General features: G+C 41.1%; 1 protein-coding gene across 1 annotated transcript in view; it reads right to left on the minus strand.

Annotated features, from left to right (window-relative positions):
- Positions 1-7,693: 7,693 nt before the first annotated feature.
- Positions 7,694-18,991, minus strand: part of TRPM6 (transient receptor potential cation channel subfamily M member 6) — a 124,853-nt gene continuing 113,555 nt past the window's right edge. Inside the window, exons 37-39 of the mRNA XM_047096114.1 lie at positions 16,507-16,558; positions 11,962-12,068; positions 7,694-9,508 (exon numbers count right to left, since the gene is read on the minus strand). Of these exons, the coding sequence (XP_046952070.1) occupies positions 9,375-9,508; positions 11,962-12,068; positions 16,507-16,558 (293 nt within the window). The 3' untranslated portion in view covers positions 7,694-9,374. The remainder of the gene's footprint in view (positions 9,509-11,961; positions 12,069-16,506; positions 16,559-18,991) is intronic.

Below are 18,991 nucleotides of genomic sequence, written 5' to 3' on the forward strand. Positions count from 1 at the left end.
AAGTAAAGAGAATTGTTAAAAGCATTAATTTGCAATATCATTTTGCAACTAGAATTCTGCAATCACATATCTCATGAATTATCATTATGGAAAAGCATAGACAATTAAATCTTATTGGACTCATCTTAATGACAGCCATATAAATATTTCCAAGTTAAAAACTTAGTCTCAGAAACCTCTGCATATTTTCCAGGAAAATAGAGAAATATTTTAATACAACAAGAGACCACTATTTGCCTTAACACAAATTTGGCCATTATTAAGATAAATGATGGTAACTTAGAAGGCTTGAGTTCTAGTCCCTCTTCTGAAAATAGTTATATTAACTTTGGGCAAAGCACAGTCTCTTTGGATCTCATTACTTCATCTATCTTTGTTGCTCTCACATTTTCTAATTCTACATTTCTGGAAAAAATTGGTGCCTTGCTTGTAAAATTAATGATGTTTCTTGGTCCACATTTGCAGTCAGGGAAGGAAAGGGAAGAGGAGGGGAGGGGAGAGGAGGTGAGAAAATATTTCCACATTTTCCATAAGAAATTTCCATATGAAATTATGGTCCATATTTCTTAAGGCTAATCTAAGAGTCCAACTGAAATTCTGTTGCATCCTCTGGAATCAGTCTGGAGTTTTATAGACTTTGGTATTGCACTCCCCCTAGCAGGCCCATCCCTTTGGACGAGATGGGTTGAAACAGGATGTCTTAGTCAGACACCATTTAATAACTGATTTATCTAACTCTCTTTGTTCTAATTCCATGTACTTCAAGCAACCCTCTGATTATAATCCATCTTCCAAGGCCTTCCAAGGCCTCCCGGGACACAGTGTGATGGTCAGGCTGATTAAGTTTTTGTAGTTTTCATAGATTCTACTTTTCACTGTAATTTGAGAAACTGGAATGTCATGAGATGCTATCCAATAGTTAGTTGCTGTGTTCACCAAAAAATATTTAATTGTCTAGGAAGGCAAAAAAAAAAAAAAAAAAAGAGCATAGTAGAGGCAGAAAATTTCACTGGCATACACAATGCCAGACTTAAAAGAACCCACTCATCATCTTGCACTTACATTGTGATGATGTCAAAAGGGAGTGGCTTTACCATGGACTCACATAGTCTATAAATGGCCATTAACTGTGCAGGAAAGATTCCCACCCCCAACCTTGAAATGGACAGATGCCGAAGATACAAGGTAACATTTCACAGAGGACAGTTTGGATTTTCTCATCTGATGGCCTAAGTTAGGTCCTGACATTCAAATATGCATTTCAGCCTATTCAGGAATGCATGCTTTAGCAATTCTTTTGTTTTTCTGGTTGTTTTTTTTGTTTGTTTGTTTCAGGTGTAGAATTTAGTGATTCATCACCTACATACAACACCCAGTGCTCATCACAAGTCCCCTCCTTAATACCCATCACCTATTTAACTCATCCCTCCACCTATCTCCCCGCTCCAGTAACCTTCAGTTTGTTCTCTATAGTTAAGATTCTGTTTTATGGTTTGCCTTTTTTTTTTTCTGCTATGTTTGCCTGGTTTTTTTTTTTCTAATGTTTATTTATTTTTGAGAGAGCAAGAGCACACGCTTGAGCACAGGAGGGGCAGGGAGAGAGGGGGACAAAGGATCTAAAGCAGGCTCTGTGCTGACAACAGAGAGCCTGATGTGGGGCTCAAGCTCACGAACCATGAGATCATGACCTGAGCTGAAGTCAGACACCTAACAGACTAAGCCACCCCAGTGCCCCATCTGTTTTGTTCCTTAAATTCTGCAAATGAGTGAAATCATATGATATTTGCCTTTCTCTGACTGACTTATTTCACTTAGTATAATATGCTCTAGCTCCACCCACATCATTGCAAATGGCAAGCTTTCATTCTTTTTGATGCCTGAGTAATACTCCACTGTGTACACATACTACATCTTCTTTATCCATTCATTAGTCATTGCACATTTGGGCTCTTTCCACAATGTGGCTATTGTTGATAATGCTTCTATAAATATCAGGGTGCATGTATCCCTTCAAATCGGTATTTTTGTGTCCTTTGGGTAAATAACTGGTAGCACCTTGCTGGGTCATAAGGTATTTTTAACTTTTTAAGGACCCTCCATACTGTTTTCCAGAGTGGCTGCACCAGTTTGCATTCCCACCAACAGCACAAGAGGGTTCCCCTTTTTCCACATCCTTGCCAACATCTGTTATTTACCGGGTTGTTGACTTTAGCCATTCTGACAGGTGTGAGGTAGTATCTCATAATGATTTTGATCTGTATTTCCCTGATGATGAGTGATGTTGAGCATATTTTCATGTGTCTGTTGGCCATCTGGCTGTCTCCTTTGGAAAAATGTCTGTTCATGTCTTCTGCCCATTTCTTAACTGGATTATTTGTTTTTTGGGTGTTGAGTTTGGTAAGTTCTTTATAGATTTTGGATACTAATCCTTTATATGATATGTCATTTGCAAATATCTTCTCCCATTCTATAGGCTACCATTTACTTTTATTATTTCCTTTGCTTTGCAGAAGCTTTTTATCCTGAAGAGTCCCCAATAGTTCATTTTTGCTTTTGCTTCCATTGCCTCAGGAGATGTATCTAGTAAGAAGTTGCTAGGGTTGAGGTCAAGGAGGTTGCTGCCTGTGTTTTTGATGGTTTTTTGATGGTTTCCTATCTCACATTTAGGTCTTTCACCCATTTTGAATTTATTTTTGCATATAAGAAAGTGGTCCAGTTTCATTCTTTTGCATGTTGCTGTCCAGTTTTCTTAACACCATTTATTGAAGAGACTATCATTTTTCCCTTGGATATTGTTTCTTGCTTTGTCAAAGATTAGTTGGCCATATGGTGGCGGGTCCATTTCTGAACTTTCTATTCTGTTCCATTGATCTATGTGTCTGTTTTTGTGCCAGTACCATACTGTCTTCATCACTATAGCTTTCTAATATAACTTGAGGTCTGAAGTTGTGATGCCTCCAGCTTCACTTTTCTTTTTCAAGATGGCTTTGACTCTTCAGGGTTTTTTTATGGTCCCATAAAAATTTTAGGATTGTTTGTTCTAGTTCTGTGAAAAATGCTGGTGGTATTTTGACAGGGATGGTATGAAATGTATAGATTGCTTTGGGTAGTATAGCCATTTTTAACAATATTTGTTCTTCTAATCCATGAGCCCAGAATGATTTTCCTTTTCTTTTTTTAATCTTCAATTTCTTTCATAAGTGTTTTATAGTTTTCAGGCATGCTCTAGTAATTCCAAGTATGCTGGCTAGTATTGCCTAGTCTTCTTTGTTACTGATTTGATCTAGCTTTAACTCCTAGCTCTCCCTTGGGTAGCTGATTTAATTAAGTCACTTAACTTACAACCAGCATTTTCAAATCTTTATAATGGGCATAGCCATCACGTTGGGGTTCAGACAAGTGAAATTGCACATAGTATACATTTAGCACAATGCCTTAAACACAATGAGTGCTCAACACGTTACCTATAATAATAGTATTAATAAGTTATCTTTATAATTATTGCTGCTCAGCAATAATTATCAGCATTTTGTAAACTCTTTATTTGTCCTGGAGACCCCTGAAGACAGAAATGGGTCTTATCTAATAAGGCTAACCTCAGTGTCAGGGCATAAGATATGGCAAGGCTCTATAAATATTTCTTGAGTAGGATATACACTGAACAGTGGTACAAAACTAAGGAGTGTACCTCCCCCCACCCATCCCCTAAGATATCCCCAGAAGCCCTTCAGCAGTCATCATCCCGTCTCAGGAAGCCCCAGCCCATGTTTGTCTTCGTCTGTCGCATTCGTGTGAACTTCCAGAACACACCGCCCTCTACTCCCTCAATAAAACAATGTACAATCCTACCACCATCCATGAGGACTCTCTATGCTCTCCCCCAGCAGATGAATGCATCCAACAATCATCTCTCCTCCTCCTCCTCTTTGTTGTTACCAGTCTCTCTGCTCTTCAAGTCCTTATCTACAAAATTTCGAAAGTAAGTAAGGAGTTCCCAAATATGGCGACAAACTACAACAGTTTTCTAAGGCTGCCATAACAAAGTAGTGCGGACTGGGTGGCTTAAACAAAAGGAATTAATTCCCTCACAGTTCTGGAGGCTGGAAGTCCCAGAGGAAGGTGTTGGCATGTCTAGTTTCCTTTGAGGTACCTCTCCTCGGTTTGCAGGTGGCCACTTTCTCTCTGTGTCTTCACGTGATCTTTCCTGAGTGTGTCCATGCTCTAATCTCCTCTCCTTATAAGGACATCAGTAATACGGATCAGGGTTCACCTTAATGACCTCATTTAGCCTGATTACCTCTTTAAAGACCTTATCTCCAAATACAGTCACATTCTGAGGTACTGGGAGTTAGGATTTCAACCCATGAATCTGGGGGGAGGTGCGAAGGAAGGGAAGGCATATTTTAGCCTATAACACACACTAAGAGTTTCTTTTGGTTACCAAAGCATCCTGAGGCTCTGTAACCTCTTACTTGGTGACCGATAGGGAAACAGAGAAAAAAGACTTGTTAGTAGCTGAAATGCAACCACATGATATCAGTGATGATCCCCCCTTTCCTGCACATGCAAGGAAAGGCAATTGTTATGTCCACATTTGGACAGTCATTAGTCACAGGGTTTCTACCATAATACTTGTAAGGCCTCTGGGATACTAATATAGCAAATGGAATGTCTAAAGTTTCACAATGAAAAAAAATCACTGGGAGAAGATGAGAATTCTAAAAGAGGTTACAGTTGACCTTTGGACAATGCAGAGGGATTGGGAGCGTCAACCCCCCCCTCATAGCTGAAAATCTGTACATAACTTTTAGCCCCCCCCCAAAACTTAACTACCAATAACCTACCATTGACTAGAAGTCTTACCAATAATATAAACAGTGATTAGCATATATTTTGTATGTTATATGTGTGATGAACTCTGTTTTCATAGCAAAGTAAGCTAGAGAACAGAATGTGTTATTAAGAAAATCAAGGGCAATATATTTACAGTACAGTGCTATAAACAATGTGCATATAAGTGGACGCGTGCGGTTCAAACTCGTGTTGTTCAACGGTTGCTAAAAGATGCTGGCAAGCTAGAGGCCAGAATTTTGTTAATAAACAGCCCCCTACAGGCAAAATTTAATCACCATTATTTGAAATTTTTGTAAAACATCAGGCTTTACAAGCATCAAGATTCTAAACCTGCTCTCCTTTTATTCCCCAAAACATCACCCACGATAGTGCCCAGTTTGGGCTTTACTTGTTATGGGAGGCTTTCTTTGGGCAGAAGATGGCCAAAGAAATTAGCTGCATAAACCTAAATTCATCGGAAAACAAAATAAACAGAAGACACTGTGAAATGGTGAACTTCCTGATTTTGAACTATTTAATTAAGCTTCAAAACAATAAGGGAGCAATGAGCTTTTTCCCCTTGGAAAGGGAGAAATAGCAAAGACCACTTTTGTGTTTATACTGAAACAGGTCCACTGAGCATCCTCTGTAAACATTAAATAATGATCACATAATATCAAAAATGAAAAAACCTTATTATTTATTGAACTGGATCCCATGCTCACAAGAAGCCTGTTAAATGAGATTCTCAAAGGGCTTGATAAATGCCCTCTCATTATTGTTCACCTTTTTTTTAAAAAAAGGTAAGTATCTCATCTCCATTTCAGAGTTAGGGGTTAAGAGAAAGGTTAAACAAATTATACAAAGTTATACCAAAGTCTGCCAACGATACAGACCAAGGGCTGTTACCCCTTGAGGACTGAAAAATCTCGCTTTGAAAAATTAAGCAACTTACTAATTATTTTTAGGAGGGCATTTCACAAAAATATATTTTATCTGCACATCATGGTCTAGAAAGAAAAGTCACAAAGTATTAACTGTGCTAAATAAAAAAAAAAAAAAAACAACAGTGTGGTTTCCAGAACGCTTTCTATTCTATGTACCCACCCATGTGACTGGAGATTTGAAATGCTATTTAAGCCTCATTTTCCTTCAGAAGCTAACCTCTGTGGAATAAAAGACTGTTAAGGGGGGAAAAAATCTTTTCTGTCATTTGACTTTAACTTATGATAAATTAGCTTCAACTAGTTTCTTAGAAAATTGCCCAAGAAATGACTACAGAAAATTAAATACCAAGACTTCAAAGAGGCGAACACACAGACTTCAAATTCCGACCTCAGAGAATAATCCTCCCTTTCTCATGCTTTGGAGAGATGTGAGTAAAGAAATCGTACTAGGGCATGGTAATGAACCATCTTTCAAATGACTTTTCTATCAATCTTCTTTTCAAAGGGTAATAAAGTGATGATTATTTCTAGGCAGTTTCTGGGAACTTATCATCTCATTTCAATTGTCACCAGTAAGAAGGACTGTACTCTGTATCACAACGGTGATAAGGGCAAGAACTGGTGGAAAATTCAATAGACAAGGTGTAGGTTGTTAAAAGCTATTTCCTGGAAAATTAAAACAGAGAGAGATCAAAAGAATTGTGTTGGGTCTTAAGGAATTGGTAATCATTCCCTTCTAGATTAAAAATGCAAATCTGATTTATTACCTAGTGAATGAAATCCATGGTCATTTGCAGGTTTTATTATTTCTTTCAATAAATAATGTCAAAAGCTCATAATGTGCCATGTTTAGTGCTAGATGCTGGTGACCATTGAAGAAAGACAACAAACCATGACAGGGGCTTCTGTGTCATGACTTCTAGAACCTTAGTGATCCATCTCATCTAAAACAGTAACAAACAACAACCACCAAGAAAATACAATTGTGTTTTAAACATTCAGTGAATGGTTGTTTAGGAAGTCTTAGTCACCTAGAACTTGTTTTGCAAAGCCACAGAAAATAGTCACAGGGTGAGGAACACCCAAAACTATATCTGATCTCATTCCCCCAGAGCACTCAGAGGCTTTAAGATGTCATGGGCAGAAGTCACTCCAGGAACACACAGCCTCGCTGAAAGGAAAACATGTACATAGGGTACCTGCAGGAAGGATTCCTGGGAACCTGGCTGCCTCTCGATCCCCTGATTCAGATCCCATCTGTGACATGGGCTTTGTGCTCATGTGAGAATTGGGCAGTTCATTTTTCCTCAGTGGTTCCTAAAACCAGCCCTAGCCAGGTCTTCTTGCTTTCCCCAATTCTCTTATACAAGTCAGACCTACACCCACTGTCAGATGAAACATGGGACACATTACTGCCTCCAATATTCCCCCCAGGAGTCTTTTTGTTTTTGTTTTTTAGTATTAACCAGAAATCCCAACTTGGTACCAAAGGGGAAAAAAAAAAAAAAACCAGAAAGAAACATGACACATAAAGCTTTTTAAGGGTGAAGAAATGCTCTGTTCATTGCATCCTTGTCACTCACACAGTACAGAGAAGGCACTTAGTAAATATCTGTTGAATAAAACTGACCGAATGAATGAATGAATATCCACCCTTCTGTGATCATGAATTGCTCAAAAGTCATGACTGTCACATCGGTATTTGCATACAAGCAGTCCTACAGTGATCTTTGCCCAGCATTTCATCTTTTTAAGATATTATTCTGGTGATTTTTCTGAAAAAAAAAAAAAGGAAGAGAAGGGGAGGGAAGGGAAGGGAAGGGAAGGGAAGGGAAGGGAAGGGAAGGGAAGGGAAGGGAAGGGAAGGGAAGGAAAGAGAAAGGAAGGGAAGGGAAGAAAACGAGAGAGGAGGGGAGGGGAGGGAAGGGAAGAGCATAACAGAAATTTGAAATCAAAATGCATTTGTTTTCAAGTTCCATTCCAGATAACAAATATTTGACCAATCAATTAATGCCTGCCTCTTTCCACAGTTGAACACAGCACTGAGGTACTCGTAGATCCCTTACTGATTTTCAGAATAGGGTAAAGAAGGTAAGCTCTGAAAAAAGCATGAACATTTTATCCCCATTGACAATCAAGAAACCACCCAATCTCCTGCCCACCGCCACTCTCAAGACTAGAGTAAAACGGGTAGAAATTAGTCCTTTGCAAGCCACACAAGAATCGTGTGTTGTGTCTACAACCCTTGGCAACCTGAATGTGTAGCTCTCCAGCCCTGAATGCCTGGGCAACTTTTCCCCTGAAGCATAACCTAGAAATGCAGGCATGTCAGTTAAAAAGCAAACCAGCTAATGTAAGGGCTAGAGATAAAGAGGAGTTGACATTTTCCAAACTCTCCATTCCCTCCTTGTGTAAAAAGCTCATGCTAGTTCTGAGGTGGGGTGACCCCGATCAGTACAACAGCGTGATGGCTGATCCCCCAAAGGTTCTGTGCAGTGCAGTGTCGTGGCAGCCTTCCTTTGAGCCTCTGAAACTGATACCATGTTCTCGGGCCATACTTTAAATGTACACTGTGGCCCTCTATAAGCCACCAGCACTCTGCACTGGGACGAAGCAAACACCTTCGAAGTGCGTTTTCAGTCAGAAACATCATCTTTCCCCCGAGGACCTGACGGAGTAACTTAGCCCGTAATATTATATACGAAGCTTTGGAAAAGGGAGTCATGTTTTAGAGGTTGGCTTAGCCAACTCTAACTGACGGTACTCCTGAGCTTAAGGGAAGGGAAAATATTTCTTGGCAACTTCGACTTCTACATATCCCTGTTCCCCTTTAAAAAAAAAAAAAAAATGAAGAAGGATGCAGGAGCATTTGTTTCAGATTTCCCTTTTCCTTTCTTTCAGAGGAAACTGAAGTGTCCAGGCATCGTGTGATTCACTGACAAAACCTCAGCCCCATCTAGACTTCACCAGGATCCTAACTTTTTTAACCGGTGAGACTGCGCGGGAGCGTGCTCCAGTCTATGCAAATACACCCATTCCACCGTTTTCCTTGTGGTTGCTCTTTAAAGCCCTTACGCTTCAGGAAAGGAGAGAGGAGAAGTCAAATGCCTTTTTAATGTGCGCGTCCCTACAAAAACACAATGTGTGGGTGAGGTAATGAATCGCGGTGGGGGCTAGAGTCGGCATACACAGTGCAGCGAGGAAATAAATTAAATTCATCTCCCTGGTCCTTCAGTGCCCACCGTCCTGCTCCAAGGGTTCTAAGCAACCGGCTAAAGCAATGAGGTATGAAGGAGCAGCAACCCCAGGGGCTCGTCCGAGTGTCTTCCTTCCCAACTACAGGAGGACGAACACGTGCAAAGCACTGCACACACAGGGCAGCATCCGGGGGAGCCCAGCCATCTACACCAATGAGGTCTTGAGACAGGACAACACTTGAGGCTCGGAAGGCACGTCTCAAGGAGGGCCGCGGGGAAAGGCCGTCCTGACAGAGGCTCCGGTGTCACGGAAGTTACTCCGGTCGGTCTTTGTTCCCACAGAGTCCACCGAAGGGAGGGCAAGTACTGGTGTCCTCTTGCCTCTCCTTCCCCTTTTTCACAGTCGTGTGAGGTCTTCTGGAGAATTCCCACCCCCTTCCCTCGCCGGAGGCCCCTCGGCTGGTTCTATTTTGGTATCAAGTCCAAAAGTGGAATTTAGCCTTCCAGGGGAATAGTCATTTCTTTTTAAATCTGCAAGGAAAGCAATTAAGACAGTTATAGGGGGACCCTCGAGAAGGTAGTGTTCACACGGATGAATTGCACTTCAGGTCTGGCCACGTGCTCAGAAAGGACCCTGCCTCCTCAGGTCACAGATACGTGAAACTCGCACCCTCCACCATGTCCAAACCACCCCCCCTCCCGCCGTGTCCACGTGTCAGTCTAACTCCCCAGTGCTGTCGTAGGTTTGCGTTCACTGGGGCAAGTGAAGAAAGATTTGGTTGCTGGATTCAACATGCAGCACCCTAGAAGGCACGGCCTGGATGGAGTTAAGCGAGGCCAACCTGGAAACAGGGCATTTTCGCTGCTGACTGCTGTGCAGGACCAGGGAGCTCAGCCAAAAAGGTAGACTCGAGATTTCAGTGCTCAGTGTTCTACGACAAAGCTGTCTGTAGGTTTGATGCTGCCTGGGAAGGCTTCATCCAGTTACTGGATCCTATGCTCCCTAGAGCCTCCTTCTTCCATTTGAAGAAGAAATTATTGGGGCGCCTGGGTGGCTCAGGCGGTTGAGCGTCCGACTTCGGCTCAGGTCATGATCAAGAAAAGGAAATTATCAAAAGAAAGCACTGATAGGAGTGTAATCTCTAGGGAGAAGCTTATGGAGGAGGGTGGGCTTTTGGTGTTTATGTAGCATTTACTGCTGTATTGATTAAGATTAACCTTAAATATGTACTCCTTACTTTCCTTTTTAATGTTATATGGGGATTATCTGGACATAAAATGAATACGTATTTTAGTTTATTGATAACCAGCACTTACGGAACATATGCGTATATTACTTCGATCCTCACGTCAATTTTATGAGCTATGTGCTATTATACTCAGTTTGTGGATGAGAAAATCAAGGCCCAAGGTCACATAGCTAGTAAAAAGCATTACTGGGATATGAGCTCAACCTATCTGGCTCTGAATTCTATGCTCTTACATACGATCTTAAATTACTTTTCCTTAAAAAAAAAAAAAAGTAAATCATAATCAAGGCCAAAGAAAAATCACCTGTAATTCTATTTTCCTAACTAAGACTTTTTTATACTCATATTACCAAATGTCTGAATACATGAGGGTACTCCTTATTTCCACTGAAATGTGTTAACTAAGGTTTTGAAAGAAAACAAATATTAAGCCTAGAACTGGAAGAATTACTGAGTGACTCAAAACCCACCATGGTGGGTTTAAAAAAGAAAAACCAATCTCAACCTTAATCATGCAGAAGAGCTAACTGGACTCAAGGACAGAAGCAGGGAGTTATGTCTCTGGTCTCCTGTTCTCTTAGCCGATCAGATGCAGTCCCTGTGTCTGCCAGAGAGAGGAGGCCACTGGGGAGCGTGGCCACCATGCTGTGAGCTGATCTCTTTGCTCAAGTCTGCCGTGTGGCTGTGAGACAGAATCCCGAGCAGCTACAAGATGAGAGTGAGAGCCCCCCTCCCTGCTGTTCCAGTCTGATCTCTCCCCCGACCCAACCATCCATCACCCCTGGCTGCCAGGCTATTTCCCACTGGAACTAGAAGCCTGATCCCAATCCCAGTCTTCCGCCATGCCACGCCATGCCTACACGAGCTTCTCAACCTCCTACCTCTATCTCCAACGAGATTACAAGTTGCCCTTCTTTGTTGTAAATTGACACCTACTCCACCCTAAGCTACGACGGATGATAATGATCTTTTACCAATTTCCAATTCAGGGCATGCTCACTTATTCTAAGGCAGGAAGGACTACTCTGCTTAAAATATGTGAGATGCCAGTCTAAGGACAAGTTTGGTATGACCTAAGAAAAGAGGGAACAAGCTGAGACAGACATGAAGCATCCCTTCTGAGATCAAAGAAAAGCATTTGACAGAGTAGGACTGCCAGTCTGGAGGACACAGACCTCCTGCTGCTTGCTTTTCTGTTAAGAATATTTTTCTATGGAGACTATGTCAGTTTTGGACAAAGTGTGCCATATTATCAAATCAACTTTTTAAAAATACACATTGCAATATATGTTTAACGTGGCCGGTTTTTGGAGTGAAAAGCACTATTTTAATTGACAGCTGTTGTTTCCCTAGATACTCCACGGTCCCGAGCGTCCAATGGGTAAATAAGGATTGAAATCCTGTGGACACCACACAGGACTCAAAGAGGGAGGGGTCGGGGGAGACCTGCCTCAGTTCAATTTTACCCCAATTAAGTTGGTAAACCTTTCCCCTTGGAGAGACTGTGACAAGTATTGGGCCCAATGTTGTTTTATCACATTTTGGCAGAACCTGAAGTAAATCCCTGTCCTTTTAATCCCTTCAGAGACTTGAAAAATTTGCAGTCAGAAAGTCAGGACTCGACTGTGAATGAGATAAAAATGTGATTGAGATTTTCGACTCCATCCCAGGTTACAAAGGATGTTGTTCTAGGAGAGATTTACTAAGAGAGAAATAGAATTGTTCGGAGCATACCCGGGAGTTTGAGCTTCCGGCAGCAGGAGTTGCAACGATGTTTTGCAATGAAGTTTCTAATTGCATCTTCCCCTAAATTGGCTGGTCCAAACACCATTCCTCTTGATCTAGAGGAAATATCAGAATATCAATGAGATCACAGTGAAGGAAAAGGGCTCAGCTAGGATTCTCTGAGATACCGAACAGTATCCCGTAGTAACCCAGTAAACTTGAAGGAGCCCACAAAGAATAGAGCACTTTGGGGAAGCAACAATGTTAGGTTTGCAAATTTAAAATTCAAATGCACTTAAATCTTTGTACCCAACTCCAAGACCTACTGTGAAACTCATTTCAACGCTAATCTGATAGAAGAAGAGTGAATTTTCTATGTACCGCATTAAAACAAAATACAGTGACACCCTTTTTTAATGCCTATGGGGTGAGAGTGAGTGACATTCGTGACCAAATGTTCTACTCAAATACTCGAAAGGTGAGGTACAAAGTAAAACAAACGTACTAGGGGAACACACCTTCTGAAAAGATCCATAAACATTGTTTCAAACCCAAATGCTTTTCTGAAAATAATTGATATCCTCAAAAATAAATGCCTGACAAGACCCTACTTCCAGCACCCATGGTGCTTTGGACAGATGGATTTTATCCTGCAAACTGCTATAGCTGGGCTCTTTGTGGAAAGACAAGACCACAGGAGGCATTGACTTTGTGGAAGTGAACTACGTACGCTAATTGTAGGTGACAAAATTACAGACAGAACCAGCGTAGATGAGGCACCTTCTGAATACTCCATAAAGCAGATCCCTGGCAGATTCCAGCCTCAAAGTTTGTCCATGATAAGGTCACAGACAACGATTTCTTTAGGCGGATGCTCTGCGCACCGTGAAACAGAGTACACCAGGAGCACATCCAAAGCAACTTTAGGGAAGCTAACACTTTAATGACATGCAGAGTGGAAACGGCACATTTTAAAATCTGAACTCAATTACCACTCTTAAATGCCACGTCTTAAGGAAAAAAGAAAAGCAAACTATCACAAAAGGAAACAATAAACTCCGCTTCTAAGGAATGTGGTTTTTCAAAAAGGGACGTGGTGTAAAAAAACTTTTTTTTCCATCTGAGTATTGAAACATTTATCTCAATTTCCACTTCCTTTTGGCAGAACAACAGTAGCTGCTCTGAAGATGTGCCAAGCTCAGAATGAGGGCTGATGTCAGTTTGATCTCAGATTGCCTCGTTGCTCTGAGGCTGGGAGGTGGAGGAAATCTCTTGGGAAGACAACGTGAACAGACACCCAGGATTAACTTTCCTGGTCACTCGATCGCCCTCACAAAGTGCGGCTCTGGTGGTATTTACCCGGCTGCGTAAGCTACCTCTAGTTAACTATTCCTCTCTTTCAGTACATCTGGTGAAATCAAATGTGGGAGAAAAAAAAAAAGAAAAAGTAGAATCGCTCGATATTTTGTACCAAATCTCTTACGATGCCAATAGAGTGAAAAATGAAAGTGTTATTTCAGTCATTCCTCGTATATTGTCAAGCGGGACCCTGTTGGGAATACTTCATTCTTGGATTCCTTACTGCCATTCCTTTCCTCCCAGTAAAGCAGAACGCACCCCTGCCCACTTAGGGATGTAACATTGATTCTCAGATAAAAGCTTTAAGCTAAACAATTTCCCTCCATGAGCTTTGTGAAAGTTAACGCAAAAGAATCAAAGTTACTCTAAAATGCCTGTATGAGGGGTCTGGCCACTCCCTGTACAGAGGAGAGGGGAAGGGGGTCGTAGAAACATTCACATGCATCTATTGCATGTACAATCCTACCGCATGCCGACAGCCTTGAGGTCTTGGCAAAGTTTAAAAACAGCAACAACAACAACAACAAACTGTTTTCCAGATCTTTCACAGCCCAGCAAAAGCAAGCGGTAGTTTGGTTCCACAAGTGAGAGAATGCCAATTAGCACCATGTACACACAGATTTAGTAAAGAACATCTAATGACCACCGTCGTCATTTCGGACTTGTCAAATGCCCCAAGCCATCAAGGCAGTGAGTAGAAAACAATCCCTAACTGCCAATGACTGAGGCAGCCTCCAGTGAGGCTTGGTGACCCCAGGAAGCACACCAAGTGGCCAGACAGGCTTCAGGGGAGAGGCCCCTTGACTGTGCCCTCACATGCGCAAGTCTGGCGAGAGAGCAGAGACAAGAGGCACTATAGATTAGAGTAGAAGCCGTACCACAAAAAATCTTCTCCTTTGGTAGAGGGTTTTCCCCTTTCATTGGCCCCTCATCCTCGTAGACAAGTTAAGCGTCTTCACCAGGCTTTAGCTTTCTCATTTGGGAACGGGAAGGAGGACGCCTACTTCCAAGGTTGTTGTGAAGGGCAAAGCAAGCGTCACGTGAAGGCACTTGCTTCAACAGGCACTTCTCAAACTTCCAGTTCCACCAAATCGCCTGCAGATCTTGTCAAAGTTCAGACTCTGATTCGGTAGCTCTAGGGAGGGTCGTGAGGGTTTGCATGTCTGACCACCTCCCAGGTGCTGCTGTCACCCGTCTGTGGCAGGTTGGTCACACAAGGCGCTCAAAAACGTGTGCCTCGTTGAACCAATTACACGCGACCTGCCACCACTGTGAGAAAATAGTTACCTTCACCAGGAAAACCCACTGCACCCAAAATGAGGTAACCCCACCAAACCAGGCAGGCTACAGTGACACCATCCGATCAGATCAGTTTCCAAAGTTCCTACCTTCAAGTCATAAACAATAGAGTCTGCCGTAAGACAAGAGGTCCCTACCCTTGGTTGCCCAGCAGAATCACATAGCTGACTTCTCAAAAAATACAAACATCAGGACTCCATCCCCATAAATTTTGATTTGATACTCATTCTGAGAAGCATTTTTTTTTAATTTTTTTTTTAGTTTCCTAGGTGACCTTAATAGAAACCGAGACCCCCTGGCCTACAGAATGCAATTAAATACTCAACTGTCAAGTGGGATAATATAAGCTTCTTAAATTCTAGAAGTTGGAAATATTCAGGTCACTTTAAATGACATACATATCAAGGTAAAAAATGTAATAGATGATGAAGTATACATAAACTTGGTTCATTCTTTATGCAAAAAGTTTTTCACTGCAAACTTATCAAGGAAGTACTATGTATAGTACAAGGTCCACACTCTAAACCCTTGGGCACGTGGTGCTATGGAAGAAATAATATCCTAAAATAATATCTGCTAAAATAAAAAATAATAAAGCCTCTATCTGTACCCTAAAGGTTACAATATGCATTCTATGTTCAAATATCATAGAAACTGTATGCATAGGAGCATTATGGATGACCTTTATCTTCTCTAACTCACCTAGTCCGAAGAAATAGCTAAAACACTTTTAGATGAACCTCTTGGCACAGATGCCTACACATGAGAATATATTTAGAGTAAATAGTTGAGGGGGAAAAATAGCGCATTAAAGCAACAAATGTTTACAATATGAGTGTATGGGAGAGAGGTAAAAATTTCAGGTGTTATTGTATGAAGACTGACCACATAGATCATTTCATATCTATTTTCTACAACCCAGGGGCCAGGTACAGACATTTAGGACAACTGAGAGGTCAAGCTACCATATGCTAGCAGTTCTCAAAGTGTCGTCTCCAGGCCAGCAGCATCAGAATCGTCTGGAAACTTGTTACCTTATTTGACCTCACCCCAAACCCACTGAATCACAACCAGCTCTCCTGGTGATTGATTGTGAGGGAAGCTCATGTTTGGGAAGCACTGTTGTCGGCCATTTTGATCAGTCCTTAACCATTTTTGATCAAAGTCTCTTTGATCACCTTTAACAGAAGAATAAAACCTCAGACCCTCCGCTGCCAAACTTTCCCCAAAGCCTACTTCCGGGACCAAATGCCCATGGGAATTCAAAGGACAGGCAGATGACTCATTCTTCTGTGGAATTTAAACTGCATCCCTGAATTTAGTCAGTCTGATGCTTCATATTTAAGCCCTGTTTTCTTGGCCTCTTGTAGATTTGCTGTGACTGAATAGCACACTCGATGCCTTTCAATTTATAGGCATGTGATCGAAGACGTGAGATGCAGTGACTCCAATGAGAAGGCAACAACGAAATCTTTGCTTCTCCTATGACACTAACTGTTTTCGTGTCAAAGCCTATAGAAGCTGAACCTACCCATATTTCTCTTTTGTTTGGGCCACCAGAAAACTCAGAGTTAAATTTGCATTGGTTACGGCATTGGTCTTTATATTTTCCATTTATGTGTATTAACTCCAAATTTCATCTTATTTCCATATGTTCTTTTTGTTCCCATTTCCTAAGTTCTGCATTAAAAAAAAAATCTTATGGTATTAGACAGAGGTAGATATAGATAGATATATATCCAATACAGATATCCAGCTTCTATGAAAACATAAGCTGCCTCAAAATCTTTCTAGGAGCTAGGCAAGAAATATAAATGTTTAAAAATTATTTTGATAAAACCATGTACAATGTGTTAAGTGCGATTTTCAAAATGAGAACATCATAAATTAACTTACTGTTTGTCTTCAGGTTTTATAACAGATGGATCAGTCAAATTTTCCCCAACACCTCCAAAGAAAAAAGAAAATGCATTTAGCAAATGGGGATTTCACTTCCTCAGAAACTCAAGAAAACAATAACCAGAATCTTAATTTCTTTCTTTAAACTTGCATTCACCCTGTAGTAAGTTCAACATTATGTGAATTAAATGTACCATAAAAACTGTCCAGGTGTGCTTGAAAATTTTAGTAAATTCACTGTCTCCCGCAACGCCCTCGTTATGCTATTATAAACTTTGAGGCCACAAATGAATGTCTTAGCGATGTGTTCACAGTTACTGATGGTGGTATCCATCATTCATTTACCATTTGTCTATACTAGACATTCTAATGATATTTTCTCTAATTCTCAGCTACCGTAAAGGGAAAGCACGAGCATCCTCACAGCCTCATTTTGCCAATAAGTACATTGATGTTCGAGACGATGAAGCAATTTGTCAGAGTCTGCACGGTTCACGAGTGAGGATGACAGGATTCGAATTGAGCTGAAGCCTGTGTCCCTCACATGAGGCCACGGTCTCTGTAGGAGGAGTCCGTCAGGGCTCGGCAGGGCACCGGGTGCTGTGTGGTTCTGCAGATACAACCACTGCTCCATCAAGGGCACCCGTTAAATGCTATACACGCAGCATTTATATCCAGTAGAATATACATGCTCCCAAATTCTTGATCTGGATGTTGGTAACACATATGTCTCGGTTGTGAAAATTTCTTGAGAGATATGCTTATGTCGTGTGCACTCTTCTGAAATGGTTTTCTTCGGTAAAATTTACTTTTTAAAAAACTGACACCAAAGCATAAAAGGATTGCGTAAGTATAATTTCGTGCTAACACTGATCAAAACGGCAACTGACACTCAGAGTGACTCTGTTACAAAATGGGTGAGGGGGCGCCTGGGTGGCTCAGATGGTTAAGTGTCCAACTTCTGCTCGGGTCATGATCTCGTGGTTCATGGGTTCAAGCCCCATGTCGGGCTCTGTGCTGACAGCCCGGAGCCTGGAACCTGCTTCAGATTCTGTGCCTCCCTCTCTCTCTACCCCTCCCCCGCTCACACTCTGTGTCTCTCTCTCTCTCTCAAAATAATAAACATTAAAAAAAATTTTTAAAGGGTGAGGGAGATGTTTCTGATGGTAGTAATATTTGCCATGCTGGGTATGTTTTACCATACGTTAAATCTTTCACAAGAAAATGTAACCCTTATAGTTTATAGGTCTTTCCTCCAAGAAACTGACTTCCTTAGGAAAATAACCTGTTTTTGGAGTTTCCAAGCATTTTTGTGTCAGGACCCTCTTTGCCAGACTGGGGAAACAAAACGGATCCCCTTCTCAGAATAACGTTTTAAAATGCATAATTTAAATACATAAGATTACAGAAGAAACCAACGATACTGAAATACAGTCATCAAAATATCTGTTTAAATTATACTGCAATACATGTGCTTCTTTATTAACACATTAAATAACAGAATCTAGTGCAAGTCTATAACTACCGTAACATCAAGTAATACATAGTATAACAGTGTTTTGAGATATCTGCCAACATCATAAAGTGCTATGTTAATATCGGTAATTGCGACTGCAAACAGTCATGGGTACTCCTAATACCACTGTGGTTTGTGGTCTCCATTACAGTCAAAGGAAATGATGAATTTCAGTTGTAGGTTAGTGAAAATAATAGTGTAATTTGTTGTCTCATCAAAGTTCACAGACCCTCTGAATTTTCTTTAAGAGCCTCTGGCTTAGAATCTCTTTGTACACTGGTTTTGTACAGGGAAAGTAACAATAAGGCTGAAACTCAGGCTCAAGGGGAAGTGTGTAAAATGTGATTTGCTCGGTCTTTGTTCTTTTTAAAGAAAAAGTCATAGGAAGCTCTTTATACCTTTTCTTATTATAGATACAAGAACGAACAGCCTAGAGAGGCCCTGCTTTTCTAATGATGTAGTACATCAACAGAACAACAGACAGAAAGTGCAAATACCATCAACAGAGACTAAAGGCTACAGATCCTTTTCATGTTTAAGCTCAGACCTAACTTTAAGCCTGAACCCTTCTAGCAATGACGAAAGCTTTAGGCTGATGGCTGAGGAAACTGTAAATTTAAGCTGGGAATATGCAGAGTACTTAAAGAGGTCATATAGATGGGAGAAAAGGAGGTTTATAGGGGAGAAAACGTCTTATCAAAATCACATCAGCTCCCGTTTACTTTAAACCTTGTTGCGTGTTAGATAGGCAGGAGTCAAAGGGATTGGGTCCCACTCATGGGCTCTGTCGTCTTCTAGTTATGTGACCTGAACACCTTCTCTAATCTCTCTGAATCTCAATGTTCTCATCTGAAAGTGTGCGGAATAATGGGCCTCATCTTATACACTTACTGAGGATTCAGTAAACTATTGTATACAAGCTGCTTAGCAAAGTGACCCAGAGAAAGCTAAAACATGCCAACTGCT

The sequence above is a fragment of the Lynx rufus genome, unplaced genomic scaffold (genome assembly GCF_022079265.1).
Source record: "Lynx rufus isolate CCGP_SWC_20201006 ecotype Redwood Valley unplaced genomic scaffold, mLynRuf1.p SCAF_10, whole genome shotgun sequence".
In the NCBI taxonomy this organism is placed as follows: Eukaryota; Metazoa; Chordata; class Mammalia; order Carnivora; family Felidae; genus Lynx; species Lynx rufus.